The 17097-nt window shown below is 46.3% G+C and overlaps 2 protein-coding genes across 3 annotated transcripts in view; both read right to left on the reverse strand.

Moving 5' to 3' along the window:
• LOC306973624 (uncharacterized protein) overlaps positions 1–17097 on the reverse strand; it is a 198781-nt gene that overhangs the window by 55167 nt on the left and 126517 nt on the right. The window lies entirely within an intron of this gene.
• mindy1 (MINDY lysine 48 deubiquitinase 1) lies at positions 2146–16351 on the reverse strand. 2 transcript variants are annotated; one of them, XM_079570587.1, is made up of 12 exons: positions 16254–16351; positions 11272–11533; positions 9054–9260; positions 8611–8981; positions 7243–7300; positions 7100–7170; positions 5878–6036; positions 5699–5801; positions 5049–5191; positions 4783–4956; positions 3706–3852; positions 2146–2393 (listed from the first exon to the last, which is right to left on the reverse strand). In XM_079570587.1, the coding sequence occupies exons 2-12, from the start codon at positions 11375–11377 to the stop codon at positions 2325–2327; spliced, it is 1608 nt and encodes a 535-aa protein (XP_079426713.1). In that variant the 5' UTR covers positions 11378–11533; positions 16254–16351; the 3' UTR covers positions 2146–2324. The 2 variants fall into 2 exon arrangements, with proteins under 2 accessions (XP_079426713.1, XP_079426714.1); XM_079570588.1 differs by lacking the exon at positions 16254–16351 and adding an exon at positions 15790–15963.

The raw sequence follows: 17097 nt of genomic DNA on the forward strand, positions 1-17097 counted from the left end.
CACAGTGACCCCACGTGATTCCGCCTGGACAGTCAGCCAGACGCTGTCCTTCCTGTCCAACATCTCTTCCCATTAAACATGAGCAGGTCCCACAGAAATGAAGCAATAGCTTAAGATTTGGTAAAGGACAGCGAGTAAAAGTTAAGATGTGACGGAGCAGTTTAAAAAATATTACATGAGACGTGAGGCCCCATTAGGCCCTTTTAGGCTCCCTGAAGGTGTGAAAATGATGTCTGAAAAATATGTGCAGTTTCTGACTGACCCCAACTCTATTAAGAACCTTTGGAGCATCAAAACATCTCTGAGGGTGGGAGGCAGTTTTCATCCAAACAGCAGCTCTGGGAGGCTATTCTAACATCCTGCAAAGAAATCCAAGCAGAAACTGTCCAAAAACTCACAAGTTTAATGGATTTAAGAATTTTGAAAGAAGGGCTCCCATGTTAAAATATAGCTTGACCTGTTAAGATGTTTTTGATTGAAATAGCTTTTGATTTCAGTGAATATGACCTCCTAATGCTAAATTCAACTATTTTCAATTCAATACAAGCTTTAAAATGTATTGAAACGATGAGTTGTATAATAATTTGAAACAGTAGATTTTGAGGTTTTTACTATATTTATTTTTTGAAAAATATACTGTTATCACTGGGAAATTTTTTCAACCACATTTAAATCAGTGGTTCTCAACCTGGGGGTCGGGACCCCCAAGGGGGTCGCGAGACGAATTTGGGGGGGTCGCCAGATCATGTAGATAAAATATACATACTTTTTTAGCGTATATTATAATATTTTATTGTCGCACGTGTGTGTGTGCCATTATATGTTCGTAATTTGATGAATATTATTTTAACCATTTGTTTTTTTCTTTGTTTTTTAAGAATTATGCAGGCCAATGTTCCGATTTCTCACGGTGTGACCCAGGCAGAGGGTCACGAACCCCTTTAACTGTTATAATAGGGGTTGCGGCTCCAAAAGGTTGAGAACCACTGATTTAAATGATCCTCTACCATTTAAAGGGACTACACGAAGTTTAAAAATGTTAAAATTAAGTATTTTCCTCCACCTACATGTTCCAGCAGTGTCCTAATGTGTAGAATGAGCCCAGACCAATGGCCGCTGGCTGCCCTGTTTTTTGACCACGACATTGGGGGCCGCCATTGCTGTAGTACCTCCATATCGCCACTGGTCCCCCATTCAAAAGCATTGGACTTTAGACACGTTAAAAACAACTTTAAAGCCTGGTCCCAAATTTTTTGGAATTATCTGGAGCTAGATATTCCTCCTGTGATAACGCTGGGCCAGGCTGGTTTTCGTAAGAAGATTTTTTGAAATCTCGTACTTAATGAGGGTCGGACTGTTAGCATTGGAGCAGCGCGAGCTACACATCACGCAAGGGCCGAGTCTACAGTGAAATTCCCGCCCTTATGTCCTTTTTAGGAACATGCTTCGTCAGAGCTCGGGAGGGGGAAGTCTGTAAATCGGCCATGATTTCCCCCACGAGCGTAGTCATTATGGTAAACGGGGAGGAGTGAGCAGAAGCTGTCCACATATGACCTGAGGTGGCAGTAGTGAGTATAAAATGGCGAACTTGCATCTAGCCCCTTTAAAGACTTTAAATTATGATGACTGTCATTTGAGTTGACAGTTTAGAAAATCACAGAAAAATGTCATTTAAAAAAAATAGGCACCAGTCCAATGCTATGCAATGTAAAACTAGCTCGTTTTGCCGCCACTATACGGAGGTACTGCAGCAATGGCGGCCCCTAGCGTCATGGTCGTGAATCTCTGCTACAAGCGGCCATTGGGGTGAGTCTTTATTATTGAATTTGTTTCCTTAAAAGGTACATTCAAATGTAATGAGCTTTACTGCTTACTTAAAAAACTCATTATCACAAAGGGTGAAGAAAAAATATAGATTTAAAAAACATTTCCTCTTTTTTGTGTTGTCAAGTACGGGTACTGTCTGTGGCGTCTGAGCTTGAGCACAGTGGAGAGGGTCTAGGACAGGGAGTAAAATAGTTGCTAAACTATAAAGTCAACCACTAACATACTCATTATTACTGTTCTCTCTTTGGAATCCTTTTGATGAAATGAAAAGTGAAAATGTGCCACCAACAGGACAGTGAAAACAGTTCCAAACAGTATTTAGATACCACTCTTTATTAGAAATCCTTTCAATGTGAAATCTTCCTGTGAACGGCTCCGGTTCGAGTCCTCAGAGCCTGTTGGCCGTCCTGTAAGCGCGGCGGTGTGCAGCTCATCTCTGCGCATATAAAGTAAGCACTTTTCAAAATAACTTAATTTTACCCAGAGTTCAACAGAAACTATAACAGAACACAGTCAGAGTCCTTCTCTCTCCTTCGCCCGCTGGTCGGCTGCGTCTGGCCCCGGACCTGGAAAACACGGAACCATTTAAACATCTGACCCTCTATTCATCCTCCCCTGCCTCTCCTCTTCCTCCTCTGACCCTCTATTCATCCTCCCCTGCCTCTCCTCTTCCTCCTCTGCTCCCTCTCCTCTTCCTCCCCTGCCTCTCCTCTTCCTCCTCTGCTCCCTCTCCTCTTCCTCCCGTGCCTCTCCTCTTCCTCCTCTGACCCTCTATTCATCCTCCCCTGCCTCTCCTCTTCCTCCTCTGACCCTCTATTCTTCCTCCCCTGCCTCTCCTCTTCCTCCCCTGCCTCTCCTCTTCCTCCTCTGACCCTCTATTCATCCTCCCCTGCCTCTCCTCTTCCTCCTCTGACCCTCTATTCATCCTCCCCTGCCTCTCCTCTTCCTCCTCTGACCCTCTATTCTTCCTCCCCTGCCTCTCCTCTTCCTCCCCTGCCTCTCCTCTTCCTCCTCTGACCCTCTATTCTTCCTCCCCTGCCTCTCCTCTTCCTCCCCTGCCTCTCCTCTTCCTCCTCTGACCCTCTATTCATCCTCCCCTGCCTCTCCTCTTCCTCCTCTGACCCTCTATTCATCCTCCCCTGCCTCTCCTCTTCCTCCCCTGCCTCTCCTCTTCCTCCCCTGCCTCTCCTCTTCCTCCTCTGACCCTCTATTCATCCTCCCCTGCCTCTCCTCTTCCTCCCCTGCCTCTCCTCTTCCTCCTCTGACCCTCTATTCTTCCTCCCCTGCCTCTCCTCTTCCTCCCCTGCCTCTCCTCTTCCTCCCCTGCCTCTCCTCTTCCTCCTCTGACCCTCTATTCATCCTCCCCTGCCTCTCCTCTTCCTCCCCTGCCTCTCCTCTTCCTCCTCTGACCCTCTATTCATCCTCCTCTGCTCCCTCTCCTCTTCCTCCCCTGCCCCCTCTCCTCTTCCCCCTCTGCTCCCTCTCCTCTTCCTCCCCTGCCTCTCCTCTTCCTCCTCTGCTCCCTCTCCTCTTCCTCCCCTGCCTCTCCTCTTCCTCCTCTGACCCTCTATTCATCCTCCCCTGCCTCTCCTCTTCCTCCTCTGCTCCCTCTCCTCTTCCTCCTCTGACCCTCTCCTCTTCCTCCTCTGCTCCCTCTCCTCTTCCTCCCCTGCCTCTTCCCTCTTGCTCCTCTGCTCCCTCTCCTCTTCCTCCCCTGCCTCTTCCCTCTTGCTCCTCTGCTCCCTCTCCTCTTCCTCCCCTGCCTCTCCTCTTCCTCCTCTGCTCCCTCTCCTCTTCCTCCCCTGCCTCTTCCCTCTTGCTCCTCTGTTGCATCCTCAGTCTCTGCTTTGATCCTTCCTCTCTAGTAGCAGTGTGTACCTGTGGTGTAGTAGTCGGTGCAGAACTCTGTTGTTGTTGTTGCTGTTGTTGATATTCTTCTTGCTGAAGTTGTCGGGCCAGTTCTGCGTCACTGAGAGAAACGGGGTCTCCCGTCTGCTGCTGCAAGGACACTGCCACCAGGTAATCCTGAAATACATAGAAATACACAAGAATACAGCATTGGCTCTGAACCAAAACTCTTTTGTATGTGTTGGGCCAAGACTGAAAACGCAGCTTCTACAAATGCATCAAAACAGGAAAATGGTGACAAAGAGGTTTTTAAACACAACAAATAAACAGACATTAAGGTGTACACACACGTGTAACCATTATTATTTAAATTGTCTCAAATAATAGCTCCTGACCTGACCCTCGGACTCGACAAGGTGTCCAGCCTTACTCGCTTGTTTCTCTTAATATTTGAAATATGTTTGAATAGTTTCGGGATCTCACCTGGTCAATCTGGCTCTGGGCCCCTGTGGTCTGGTTTGGGGATCTCACCTGGTCGATCTGGCTCTGGGCCCCTGTGGTCTGGTTTGGGGATCTCACCTGGTCGATCTGGCTCTGGGCCCCTATGGTCTGGTTTGGGGATCTCACCTGGTAGATCTGCCTCTGGGCCCCTGTGGTCTGGTTTGGGGATCTCACCTGGTCGATCTGGCTCTGGGCCCCTGTGGTCTGGTTTGGGGATCTCACCTGGTCGATCTACCTCTGGGTCCCTGTGGTCTGGTTTGGGGATCTCACCTGGTCGATCTGGCTCTGGGCCCCTGTGGTCTGGTTTGGGGATCTCACCTGGTAGATCTGCCTCTGGGCCCCTGTGGTCTGGTTTGGGGATCTCACCTGGTCGATCTGGCTCTGGGCCCCTGTGGTCTGGTTTGGGGATCTCACCTGGTCGATCTGGCTCTGGGCCCCTGTGGTCTGGTTTGGGGATCTCACCTGGTCGATCTGGCTCTGGGCCCCTGTGGTCTGGTTTGGGGATCTCACCTGGTCGATCTGGCTCTGGGCCCCTGTGGTCTGGTTTGGGGATCTCACCTGGTCGATCTGGCTCTGGGCCCCTGTGGTCTGGTTTGGGGATCTCACCTGGTCGATCTGGCTCTGGGCCCCTGTGGTCTGGTTATAGTCCGGGTTCTTTTGGAGCAGTCTGAAGTGGCTGTCGCAGAAGTTGCCGTCCCCCTCCACATTATGCAGTGACTCCCAGACCAGACGCTCCTCCGACAGAAAGCCCTGATCTGTGACCAACAGGTACAGGTGGCCCTGAAGGACAGGAGCAGACTGGGGTTAGACCTGCTTTAGACCTGGTTTAGACCTGGCCCAGCTCTGGCTCTGGCCTCCTCCTGGTTCAGTACCTGGTGTTTGATCATGGTACTGAAGTGGTTGTTCCTGAAGAACACAGAGATCTCCTGCTCATTGGCGGTGGTGGTGAGCTCACACAGACCGTGGTATGAGAGCTGGGACGCCGTGGACTCCAGGAACTGCTCTGCCACCAAACCTGAGAGAGGAGGACAGCGTCAGCACATCTGTGAACATCTGTGAACGTCTGCGAACGTCAGCAAACGTCTGCAAACGTCTGCAAACGTCTGCAAACTTGTTTTTATTTGTTCGGTTCCTGCTGTGACAGTGTGGTCTGTGATTGGATCCATATAAAACTTTGAGATTTGATTGGCTGTTAGCAAAGTTCAAGATGGCCGTGCTTTTGAATAGAAACAAAAAGTTGTCAGTTTTTTAAGTTGTCAAACATTCTGTTTCCGTTCGTCTTTGGATTCTTTCCACAAACAAATGGAGCCTGTCCACAAATAAAAGTACGGCATCTTGTATTCAGGACCTGTGCATAATATTTTTATGGTTTCTCCATCATTCAAAGAAGAGTTTTAGCCACACAATCATAAAACCTGCGCTAATTAGAATGAACAAGAATGTGAAAAGTTGTTTAGTGATAGTAATAGTATTAGTATTAACAGTAATAGTATTAGTAAAAGTGTTTGTCAAATCCTCTGACCTTCTGACACCTTGTTGTTGTCCGCTGAGTGTTTGCAGTCGATGATCTTTTCTACGAGCTGATTGTAGCTGAGTTTCCCCACAGCAGCCACGGTCTCCGGACTCTGAGGAGAGACCAGAGTTAGTCCTGGTCCAGTCCTGGTTCAGTCCTAGTGCGTCCCTGGTCAGGCCTGTTTGCACCTGCGGGTCGAGCAGCCAGCCGTGGTACAGGGGGATGTCCAGCAGGTCGAACACGATGCATTCAGGCGTGTACTCGAAGTCTGTGACTCCAGTGAAACGAACGTTCACGTCGAGCCCCGTGGAGAGTTTCGGCAGCACGGCCATGGCGTCGCTCATGTTCTGCAAATACAACACGAACCGTTAGGAAAATAAGAAGGGGAAAAACAGGGCCTTTAAAACAGAATCAGGCCAAATGGAACGACCATTACTATTTACAGTCATAGCTGTACTTAAAACATAACATGAAATAGTTTCTATTTGGCAACAATCCAACACAGATTAAAAAAGAAAGGTAAAAAGGTTGAAAACATAAAAAGACAAAACTTGGACAAATTGAAATTTCATGCACACACATTCCATTGCTCCCAGTTGTGCTGCTGTTCAGAAAAGTTTAGGTCGTTGGCCAAGATACAGAACAGAGATCCAACCTCTAAGCCTGACAGAAAACCTCTAGGTAAAGGTTTTTAGCCAAATCTTGTAAACAACAGTGTTAAAGCTGCCCTAAACTAACCCAAGTAGCAGAGGTATCAACAAACAGCTGAAGACGTCTTCAACTTTGTTCTTGTGAACAGTTTGGCTAATGCACTTTTATATATTCATTTGTTGCTTTTCGTATGTTTTACTGGCTTTTTAATGTGCACTTGTTTTAATCCACCAGGCCATCAGGAAGCTGAACTCCCTCCCATCCCTGCCCTCCCTGAGCTTCCACCCCACACCTGGGTTTGAGAGAACTTCTATTTCCATTCATATCAATGCATTGACAATGAAATTCTTTCCCAGTTTTGTTGTTAAAATGAGCAGTATTCCCCTTATTCCAGAAGTTTGCGTGGGCGCCGCTATGAATTGTGCCCGTCCCTTCACTCACATTAAGTTTACATAGGACTGGAGAAGTCAGTGCAGTGTTGACTTGTTGGTGCAAAGGAACATTGGACATTTTACACAAATCAATCTACTAAACATCAGATTTTAGCGGCCAACATCTCCCCTCGTTCTCCACTCCAAGTCAATACAATGGAAGTGCCGAGGCAAAAGAGGCAAAAGTGGGCGTGGTGGAATAAGGTGAATAAGCTGTACTGGTTTATTTGGTCAGTGTTGCCCCCCCACTCTCAAACACACTGGCATTCAACATGACCTGCTGCACATGAGGCACAAGCGCTACATCTTCCCATTTAGGAGCCGTTACCTGCTGAAAGTTGAGCTCCACCCCCACACCGCCGCTCTTCTCCCGGGGCGAGGCCGACAGCACACACTCACCTGAACATACACACAGGGCTGTGATTGGACCTGAGCAGAATGAATGCAGCTCACCGATTGGCTGAGACTTACCCAGGTGAGTCATGAGGTCCTCTGTGGTCACTACCTCAGTCTGTGCCGGCAGCTTTGCCTGAAAACACGAGACGGTCAGAGGGGGCAGAAGAGGGAGAGGAGAGGAGCAGAGGACGCAGAGGAGAGGAGAAGAGGAGGAGAGGGAGAAGAGGAGAGGAGGAGAGGAAGCAGAGGAGAGGAGCAGAGGAGGAGAGGGAGAAGAGGAGAGGAGGAGAGGAAGCAGAGGAGAGGAGCAGAGGAAGCAGAGGAGAAGAGGAGAGGAGGAGAGGGAGAAGAGGAGAGGAGGAGAGGGAGAAGAGGAGAGGGAGAAGAGGAGAGGAGGAGAGGAAGCAGAGGAGAGGAGCAGAGGACGCAGAGGAGAGGAGAAGAGGAGGAGAGGGAGAAGAGGAGAGGAGGAGAGGAAGCAGAGGAGAGGAGCAGAGGAAGCAGAGGAGAAGAGGAGAGGAGGAGAGGGAGAAGAGGAGAGGAGGAGAGGGAGAAGAGGAGAGGAGGAGAGGGAGAAGAGGAGAGGAGGAGAGGGAGTAGAGGAGAGGAGGAGAGGGAGAAGAGGAGAGGAGGAGAGGAGCAGAGGAGAGGAGGAGAGGGAGAAGAGGAGAGGAGGAGAGGGAGAAGAGGAGAGGAGGAGAGGGAGAAGAGGAGAGGAGGAGAGGGAGAAGAGGAGAGGAGGAGAGGGAGAAGAGGAGAGGAGGAGAGGGAGAAGAGGAAGCAGAGGAGAGGAGGAGAGGGAGAAGAGGAGAGGAGGAGAGGAAGCAGAGGAGAGGAGGAGAGGGAGAAGAGGAGAGGAGGAGAGGGAGAAGAGGAGAGGAGGAGAGGGAGAAGAGGAGAGGAGGAGAGGGAGAAGAGGAGAGGAGGAGAGGGAGAAGAGGAGAGGAGGAGAGGGAGAAGAGGAGAGGAGGAGAGGAAGCAGAGGAGAGGAGGAGAGGAAGCAGAGAGGAGGAGAGGGAGAAGAGGAGGAGAGGAGAGGAGCAGAGGAAGAAGAGGAGAGGAGGAGAGGAGGAGAGGAAGCAGAGGAGAGGAGGAGAGGAGGAGAGGGAGAAGAGGAGAGGAGGAGAGGGAGCAGAGGAGGAGGGGAGAGGAGCAGAGGAAGCAGAGGAGAGGAGGAGAGGGAGAAGAGGAGAGGCGAAGAGGGAGCAGAGGAGGAAGAAAGGGTCAGGTGGAGCAGAGGAGGAAGAGGAGAGGTTAAAGTAGGAAGAAGAGAGGTGGGAGAGGGTCAGATGAGTAAGAGGAAGGCGTCAGACGTAGCAGAGGAGAGGGTCAGAGGGAGCGGAGGAGGAAGGGGAGAGGGTCAGGTGGAGCAGAGGAGGGAGAGGAGAGGGTCGGATGGAGCAGAGAAGGAAGAGGAGAGGGTCAGATGAAGAGGAGTGGTACCTTCCAGCGCAGAAAGAGAGTGTTCATGATGGCCAGCAGGGGGCAGGGTCCGTTCTGGCTCTGGGTGACGATCGGCGTCTGTTTCTCTTTCCATGTGATCCACTTGACCAGGTAGAACTCCTGAGAGCCCGCTTCCGCAGCAGAGGGCGCACTGGGCGGGGCTTCTGCTGCAGGGGGAGGAGTCTCCACAGGGGGGGACGCGGTTGATGACACGGAGGGCGTGGATATGGCAACAGAGGGAGTGGCAACACTGGATAATGAAGACGAGAGAACTGCTGCTGATGTGGAGGGCAGGGCATCTGGTAATGCAGCGGCGGTGAGAGGGGCTGAGGTAGAGGGGGTGGAGGACGGTGCTGCCTTTCCCGTGAAATCTGAAACGGGAGATTTGCTTCAGTTTTAGAAGACGGAAAAATGGCGGTTTAAAGCAGGACGTTGGTTCCGACCTGTTTTGGAATCCGCTGCTCTCGGCGCGGGCAGCTCCGGGGAGGGCCCGCCCATTGTGGTGATGTCTTCCGTGGTGGTTACATCCTCCGTGATGTCATCATCTGTGATGGCGCCGTCGCTGAGGCTGGGGAAGGAGGCGGAGTCTGTGGAGTGGAGTTCGTCTGAAGGCGTCATGGCGGAGCTCTCCTCCACGCAGAGCCGCACCTCTGGGTCCACACGGTCAAAATACAAACTTACAGTGTCATGTGCACGAGGTCATTTAAATGTTTTGCCTCTCGTGGTAATCTTGTATATAATGAGCAACGGGCCTCTCACTGATATAACATTACTCATACCCCTCACATCGTATTTGCCAATATAAGTGAAAATAGTTTATTGTAACTCCCTCCAGGACCCACAGAACCTCAGACCTCTATTTTTATACATTATAGACAAACGTATGTAAAGAAGTGCACGTTGTCAGGTGACTCGCCCTCCTGCCCCTCGTCTCAGTTTGGAAATAGCTTCTAGTTTCCGTTGAAAGGATTTATAATGTTTTGGTCTTTTTGGGACTTCTATCCTCACTAGAGTTTTACCATTTCATTACCTAAATCTTCAGTGTGATCATTTGTTTGGTTTGTGAAGTTTATTTATGTCGCAGACACGACAGGAACCTCATTAACCTCATTTTAAAGCTGCCCAAAGTCATGACTGTTGGTGGAGTTGTGAACCCAGCTCTGCTCAGTTCATGATCTTTTTGTAAACTTCTGTCATAATGCTAAACTGTTAGCCGCTAACGGTTGCGGCGTCTTCTGCTTCGAACATTTGCGATCTCTTGTTCTCATGTTTGTGTTTACATGGTGCAGGGGGCATGTGGGGGTGAGGGCGGTGTTGGGGGGTGTGTTGCAAGGTTTCCTTCTGTGGTACAAAGTTGCTGCTGTAAAAAAAAGTCGCTTCAAAATTGTTTAGTAATTTTAGGAGCTGTCAATCGATTTTGTTTTTTCAAGCACGATTAATTACAATTGTGAAATTCGATTAATCGCGGTCAATTTTTTACTAATAATTATATTCATTCTTAACACTTGCCCAACATTAAACAGTTACATTTAAAAGCATTTGATTATTGATTCACATTTCATTAACCAAATATTCACAGTTTCATAATAACAGCTTATAACCGGGATTTCTTGGTCACTCGCCCAAGGCTTGATAAGTTACATTTTAGATGCATTTTCTTTGGTGCTGAACATTTTGGACAAAATCTGCAAATGTTTATGTTCATAAGGTAGAGTATAAGAACAAAATGATAATGACTGAAATAGGATAATTAGACAAGCCTTTTTGATGCATAAGTAGCTCTTTGTCGCTTTTGCTTCATAAAAATACCTCATTGTGTGAAAAGACTGGAGACTCCTGGCTTACATATGAAGTTAATACAAGTGCTTTGTCTTTCAGGTCATGTGTGTTTGGTCAAAACATATGATGCGATGCATTATAATCGTTGCAATTAATTATATTTTCGATGAGATTAATCGCTGTTAATTTTGACAGCCCTAGTAATGTTACAAATATTGCAGCATATTGTAAACGATAAGATTAAAGTGGTGAGTGCAATGAGGCGCTAGCTTTAATTTGGCAGAAACAACATGCAGCTATTGTCCTCTGTTTTGTGGCTTATATTGTTTAGTTCAAAGGCTTATTGTATTGCTAATGCGGCTACTGCATTGAATATTGAGAGCCGGTCTTGGCCCAAAAGTTCCGGGACGGTTTTTTCTGCCAGTCCAGCCCTGTTCTCATCCAAGAAGCTTCATCAGCACTACTGACCTTTGTGTGACAACAGGCTGTATAACATACCCTTCCAGTAAGAGGCGTTCAACTTGGTAGCAGCCATCTTTATTTTGGTTACAGCCTTCAGTATAAGGTTATTTAGCATATTTTAAATTCTATCTGATGTGAAGAAATGTTCATACAAGGTTAGCCTCTGATTAGCTAACAGATGTAGCACTAGCAGTTTGGTGCTGTCCAGACAAGAAGCTTTCAGATTTGGGTAAAGCTGCTCTGAAATGCATTAGCTTAGCAGTTAGCAGTCATTTATTGCTCTCTCAAATGTTAATACTCCTGGACTGGTTGAAAATGTGCATTGTATCGTGCACTGAATCTTATTTTCTAATCACAACTTGTAGATGATCCTAATGCTAACACTGTACCTATTGCTATGGGCCTTCGGCGGGCTCTCACCTGACTCCACCCTGGCCGTCGTCTGCTCCTCCCCCTTCGCACGGACAGGAAGTGCACGCGCTGTTTCGCCATGGAGACAGTCAGCTGACACCTCAGGGCTCTCCATGATTGGACGCCCTGTTCACCCCGCCTCCTTGTTTGAATGGTTTGGTTTGGTTGGTGGTGTTTGGATTTCGGAGGAGAAAGCAGGGGTCGGAATCGAAACGCGGAGATTAGCTTTCACCGGGACATAACCAGCGGAACAGCTGAAGGAAGGAAGAATCTAGAAAGGAAAAAGAAGAGAAGAGACAAACGTTTAATACAGAGCACAAAAGACGTCACGCTTTCAAACTGTTTTGACATTTCCTTTGAGGTCAGGTCACAACAAATACTGACAGTGAGACAAATCTCAATCTGGCAAAAGTCAGGAAAAAACAAGGACCTTATTAACTTATAAATAATCATAACAATGATAACGATGTGGAGATAAAGATTAGATTAACATTGAGCGGCTAAAAAGCTAAATACACTGTCTGCTTCATGGCAATCAAACATAAAAATGTATTATCGCTGCTCGCTTTGGTGTTGAAAGGTCAAAGGTTATCTCATCTCAGGAACGCGGGCATCAAAATGATCTCCCAGTTTCCCAGTGGAAAATACGAGATGAGGTGGTGTTCATTTTCTACTCGGCAACTGCTATTTACCACAATTACGAGAGCACGTGAAGGCAGCACTAGTTATCAGTCTGCAACACTCGAAGATGCTTTAGTCCACAACAAACCGAACTGAGCCCGCGACAGCAGAAATATTTCCCTCTGTCATCTCTGCAGCTGCTGGTGTGTACGGTTGCAAAGGTGCGGAAAATTCTCAGCCTTCATTATGTGCAACTTCTACAGAGGGATGATAGAGCATCCTCAGCTCCAACACCCATAGAAGAAGCGTGAGGACCATATTGTCAGGTCAAAACATAACAACATTCGACTTAATCCTCTTTCTACTGAGCACTGGGACAAACGGCAAAGTTTGATTGAATCCATCACACTGTGATGGAGTCTGTGTCTGACACACAGCTGCAATAAACAGAACAGACCTAAGTTATCCCCTTTAAAACAGGATAATATTGTAATACTGCACACACTTGGTGAATATACGCAAGATGGAACATGGAATTAGCCTGTTCCATTTAGTATCGACCACAACCTACAACACGGTCCTCTTCAAAGCCTGGTGTCAGACTTTCCCTCTCTGCTCTGATACATATTTCAGTGTATAATTGTGCATAATGTTTAAAGCTAGGATGAAAACATTCCTGTTTAGATCTGGTTTTCACTGCTAATTCCACATGTGAAATGTATTTGTACTTTCTATTTTGGGTTGAAATTGTATTTTCTAACATTGCATTTATGGAAAGCGCTTTAGTTCAGCAGGTGCTGTTGTAAAGCGCTTTACAAATAAAGATTGACTGATTGATTATTATCACTTTTTTTATGCTTCAGTTCATAACTGTAGAGAAACCGCCTTCAGTTGTGTTTATTCACATTAATTGACTTTATTCCCTTGGAAAATGTCCAACCCTACTTGTGAGTGGCGCCGCTGACGTCACACTGTTTGCTGAGCAATTTCACTGTCAAATGTCCATCTGTGCGTGTTAGGTCCCACTTTCAAAGGCTCCAACTGCTGCGTGTCAGACTACTTCTGTGGCCTGTGTTTGCAATATCAACAATGTAATAAGTAATGTTCCAAGTCAGTTAGAGAGCACAGTTTGCTCTTTTATTCATTAGCCTGTGGTGGACGTCACGTTAGCAACACTGGCATCAGAGCAAACAGATTTTATAGCCACAGACAGCAGCTGAGCAGTGGGGGACAACTAAATGGTTAAGTGCAGGAGAAATGTGAAAGTACAGTAGTCAGGTGATTTACTTCTAACGCCGGGCGCCGCCATGTTGATATTCTAACTCAGACTCACAAGATGTCCCCCGAGTGTCTGAGGAGAGATTCCATTCCACTTAAAATGTACAGGTCAGAACTCAGAAAATCCGGTCAAATAACAACAATACACCGCACTCTGACACAGGCAAGGCGGGTAAAATGTCTTGTTTATGGACAAAACAAGTGGAGAGGAGTCGGGATACAGGTTTGTCCCAAGACCGGTTTGGACAAGCACAAGTCTCACTAAACATGCCAATCCTCATCTGAAAGCTAAGCACCTCTAGAGTTACAGAGTGGTATGTGAAAAAAAAAACTATTCAGCTTGGGAACAATTCAGCAAAACTACCAGGTGACACCAGATAATATTGTTTTGTCAGGTGAAAATGTTCAAATGCTCAACGGTACTTAAAGTTCAGGACAATTTTTTTATTGGCAATATTTTCTAGTGATTGAAGGTAGATTTAATGATGATGATTAATAGTTTAAACAAGGGTTTGTCATTTAGAACAGTAGCTTTGTGTATGTATGTCGTATCTCGGGGTCTTGTTCACGGATGGAGCGTGAGATGGATAGACGGATCGGTGCGGCGTCAGCAGTGATGCGGTCACTGTATCGGTCTGTCGTGGTGAAGAGGGAGCTGAGTCTGGGGGCGGAGCTCTCGATTTACCGATCGATCTACGTTCCCACCCTCACCTATGGTCATGAGATCTGGGTAATGACCGAGAGGACAAGATCGCGAACACAAGCGGCCGAAATGAGCTTCCTTCACGGGGTGGCTGGGCAGTGGGCGCAGAACCTTTGACAACTGTGAAGACTACAAATCAATTGACTCCTGTTGCTGCACATGTCCCCAGACTCCTGATAATAAAACGCAAGTAAACTACCCATCTACATATCTTATCTTCCGTGTCCTTCCAGATGAAGGTAGAGATTTAGATGAATAAATAGAATAAACAGCTGTAAATGAATTTGCCATATTGTCATACCGTGATGCACATTTTTGTTCATATGGCCCTGCCCTAATGTTTAAATCAATAATGCCTCATATCTTTATGTACTAGTAATTCTGTACAATAGTAGGTCAGATACTGCAAGTCAAAAGACCAGCTGTATCTTCTTTGCCAGTTTGCACACATTTCTTTGAAGGATTGCAAAAATATCGTCTGAATATCGATATGGAAAAAAAAAATATCGTGATTCATGTTTGTCAATATCTCCCACCCTTAGTTCCAGGCATGTCCTATTGGGACAAGGCCTCGTAGAAGACCCAGGACATGCTGGAGGGACTATGTCTCCGAGCTGGCCTGGTGTGGCCTCGGGGTCCCCCCAGAACAGCTGGAGGAGGTGTGTGACTGGATCGGGAAGTCCGGGCATCTCTGCTGAGACTAGGGCTGCAACTAACGATTATTCTGTAATCGATTAATCTATCGACTATTTTTACGATTAATCGATTAGTCGCTTGGCTATGAATGGTGTAGGAAAAGTTTATTTTTTCTAATTTTTTATCACAAAAAGCTAAAGTGGAGCCGCTTGAGGACGTGTTGATGGAGTAAACGTAAAGTAAATGTTTGTTGGAGGCTCTTGGTGCTAATTCTGCTTCTGCTTGGATGAGACACAAACAGATGAACATGAAATTTACAATGTACAAAGTGTACTACATACACTTGCTATAAAAACAAAGTAGGTTTTCATCAAAAATACTACATTTTCATGTAATTTTTGCTCTATTTGAGTCTGTGGGAACCAGAAAACGATTAATCGATTACTAAAATAGTTGTCGACTATTTCAATAATCAATTAGTCGTCGATAAATTAAGTTGTTTCAGCCCTAGCTGAGACTGCTGCCCCCGCAACCCGGCCCCGGATAAAGCGGAAGAAAATGGATGGATGGAGCTTTGTGTATGTGACATTTTCCATAGAGGATAAACAAGTCAACAATATATTCTACATGACTTTTTTCTGGGTAAAGTATGCAATGACATGTTGAGTTCAGGATTGTGATGTCATATGTATCGCTAGGCTTTATGGGATTTGCAGCAACAATAAACTAAATGAGATATCAACATTTTAAATACTGTGGAGTTATAGTTCACATTACCAGCAGTGGCTCAGCAGCTGACAGACTTAATTCCACCTTTTAGCCTATAGTTTTTAGCTCCTGTTAATCTATGGAAAATGTTTGTTAGCGCCCACAAACACGGCAGATTTCCATGGTAAGTGAATTTTCCCAAACTCTAGAACTGACCAAACAAAAAACCTTATATCTGGAGGTCACAAACAAGACATAAATTCAATATTTAACCTTAAAGTTTTTGGTCACGTTATTTGCCACATTTTTGTCCCATATTTTATTTTATTTTTTTCATATTTTCACTGTTTTTTTTGGTCATGTTTTGGACGTCTTTTTGCAGTGTAATGTAGCTGTGATCAAGACACAAAAATGTGACCAAAAAATGTCAAATAAGCAACAAAAACACGATGAATACACAACCAATCAATCATAACAAGGGAGACGCTTTGAAGCTCCAGTCGAGAAGCGTTTAGATTTGGGTAAAGCTGGAGAAAATGTGCTCAGTTAAGGCGGGGGTTAAAATAAGAAGTCTTACATACCTAAAGCTCCAGACTTGTGCCGCGGATCCGAACCAAAGGCCCCGCAGGAGAGAATAACAACAGCCTGACCCGCCGTGCACGCGCGGACATTACCTGGAAAACATCTGTCAGCCGAGAGACAAGCCCCAACTTCCCCCGTGTTTGTGTGTTTGTTTGTTTCTTTTAGACGCTGAGTCAGGGGACAGAGTGGGGATTGTTCGGACCGAGGCTTTTATGGCACTATTCGGAATAAATTAACCGAAACAGGACGTGTCATTGTCCGCTGCTTCCTTCCCACAAACAAACTGCTCGGGCCAGAACTAAGCAGCTTTTCCAAACGATGCTTTATCGTTAGCCTAGCATTAGCGTTAGCCGAGCCCGTTTCAGCAAACAGGCGACCATTTAGAGACAACGTGGCGGACAAAAGGGGCACTCTGGCCCGGTTAAAGTAACACGAAGACCCCGGTTCGACGCCCCCGGCTTACCAGTCCCGGGCCCCCGTGATTCTCTGTGAATCTGCGTCGATCTGTCCGTGGAACAGCGCTACTGTTTACATTCCGCTGTCACTGCCCGGAACTACACAGGCGTCACGTCCGGGAGGTGGGGCTTCTGAGTTATAATATTTATATATATATATATTATTTAGATACATATATAAACCACTGCTATTGTCAGTAGTTAGCCCATAGCTGATTAGCAAAATCCAAGGCTTTGGTGGGCAACATGAATGTAGTTCTATAGTGTAGTTCTATGGTGTAGGTCTATGGTGTAGGTCTATGGTGTAGTTCTATGGTGTAGTTCTATGGTGTAGTCTCATGGTGTAGTTCTATGGTGTAGTTCTATGGTGTAGTTCTATGGTGTAGTTCTATGGTGTAGTTCTATGGTGTACTGCTATGGTGTAGTTCTATGGTGTAGTTCTATGGTGTAGTACTATGGTGTAGTTCTATGGTGTAGTGCTATGGTGTAGGTCTATGGTGTAGTACTATGGTGTAGTTCTATGGTGTAGTTCTATGGTGTAGTCCTATGGTGTAGTTCTATGGTGTAGTTCTATAGTGTAGTTCTATGGTGTAGTTCTATGGTGTAGGTCTATGGTGTAGTGCTATGGTGTAGGTCTATGGTGTAGTTCTATGGTGTAATTCTATGGTATAGTTCTATGGTGTAGTTCTATGGTGTAGTTCTATGGTGTAGTTCTATGGTGTAGGTCTATGGTGTAGTGCTATGGTGTAGGTCTATGGTGTAGTTCTATGGTGTAATTCTATGGTATAGTTCTATGGTGTAGTTCTATGGTGTAGTTCTATGGTGTAGTTCTATGGTGTAATGCTATGGTGT

Source organism: Gobius niger (assembly GCF_951799975.1).
Source record: "Gobius niger genome assembly, chromosome: 14".
Taxonomy (NCBI): Eukaryota; Metazoa; Chordata; class Actinopteri; order Gobiiformes; family Gobiidae; genus Gobius; species Gobius niger.

What these genes read in the sequence shown, in the direction of transcription:
- mindy1 (XM_079570587.1), bottom strand. Translation starts at nt 11,377, where the DNA reads ATGGAGAGCCCTGAGGTGTCAGCTGACTGTCTCCATGGCGAAACAGCG. An exon ending in CTCTCTTTCTGCGCTGGAAG is followed by an intron (nt 7,301 to 8,610) that starts GTACCACTCCTC and finishes TCGTGTTTTCAG; the next exon opens with GCAAAGCTGCCGGCACAGAC. An exon ending in GTACCATGATCAAACACCAG is followed by an intron (nt 4,957 to 5,048) that starts GTACTGAACCAG and finishes CCTGTCCTTCAG; the next exon opens with GGCCACCTGTACCTGTTGGT.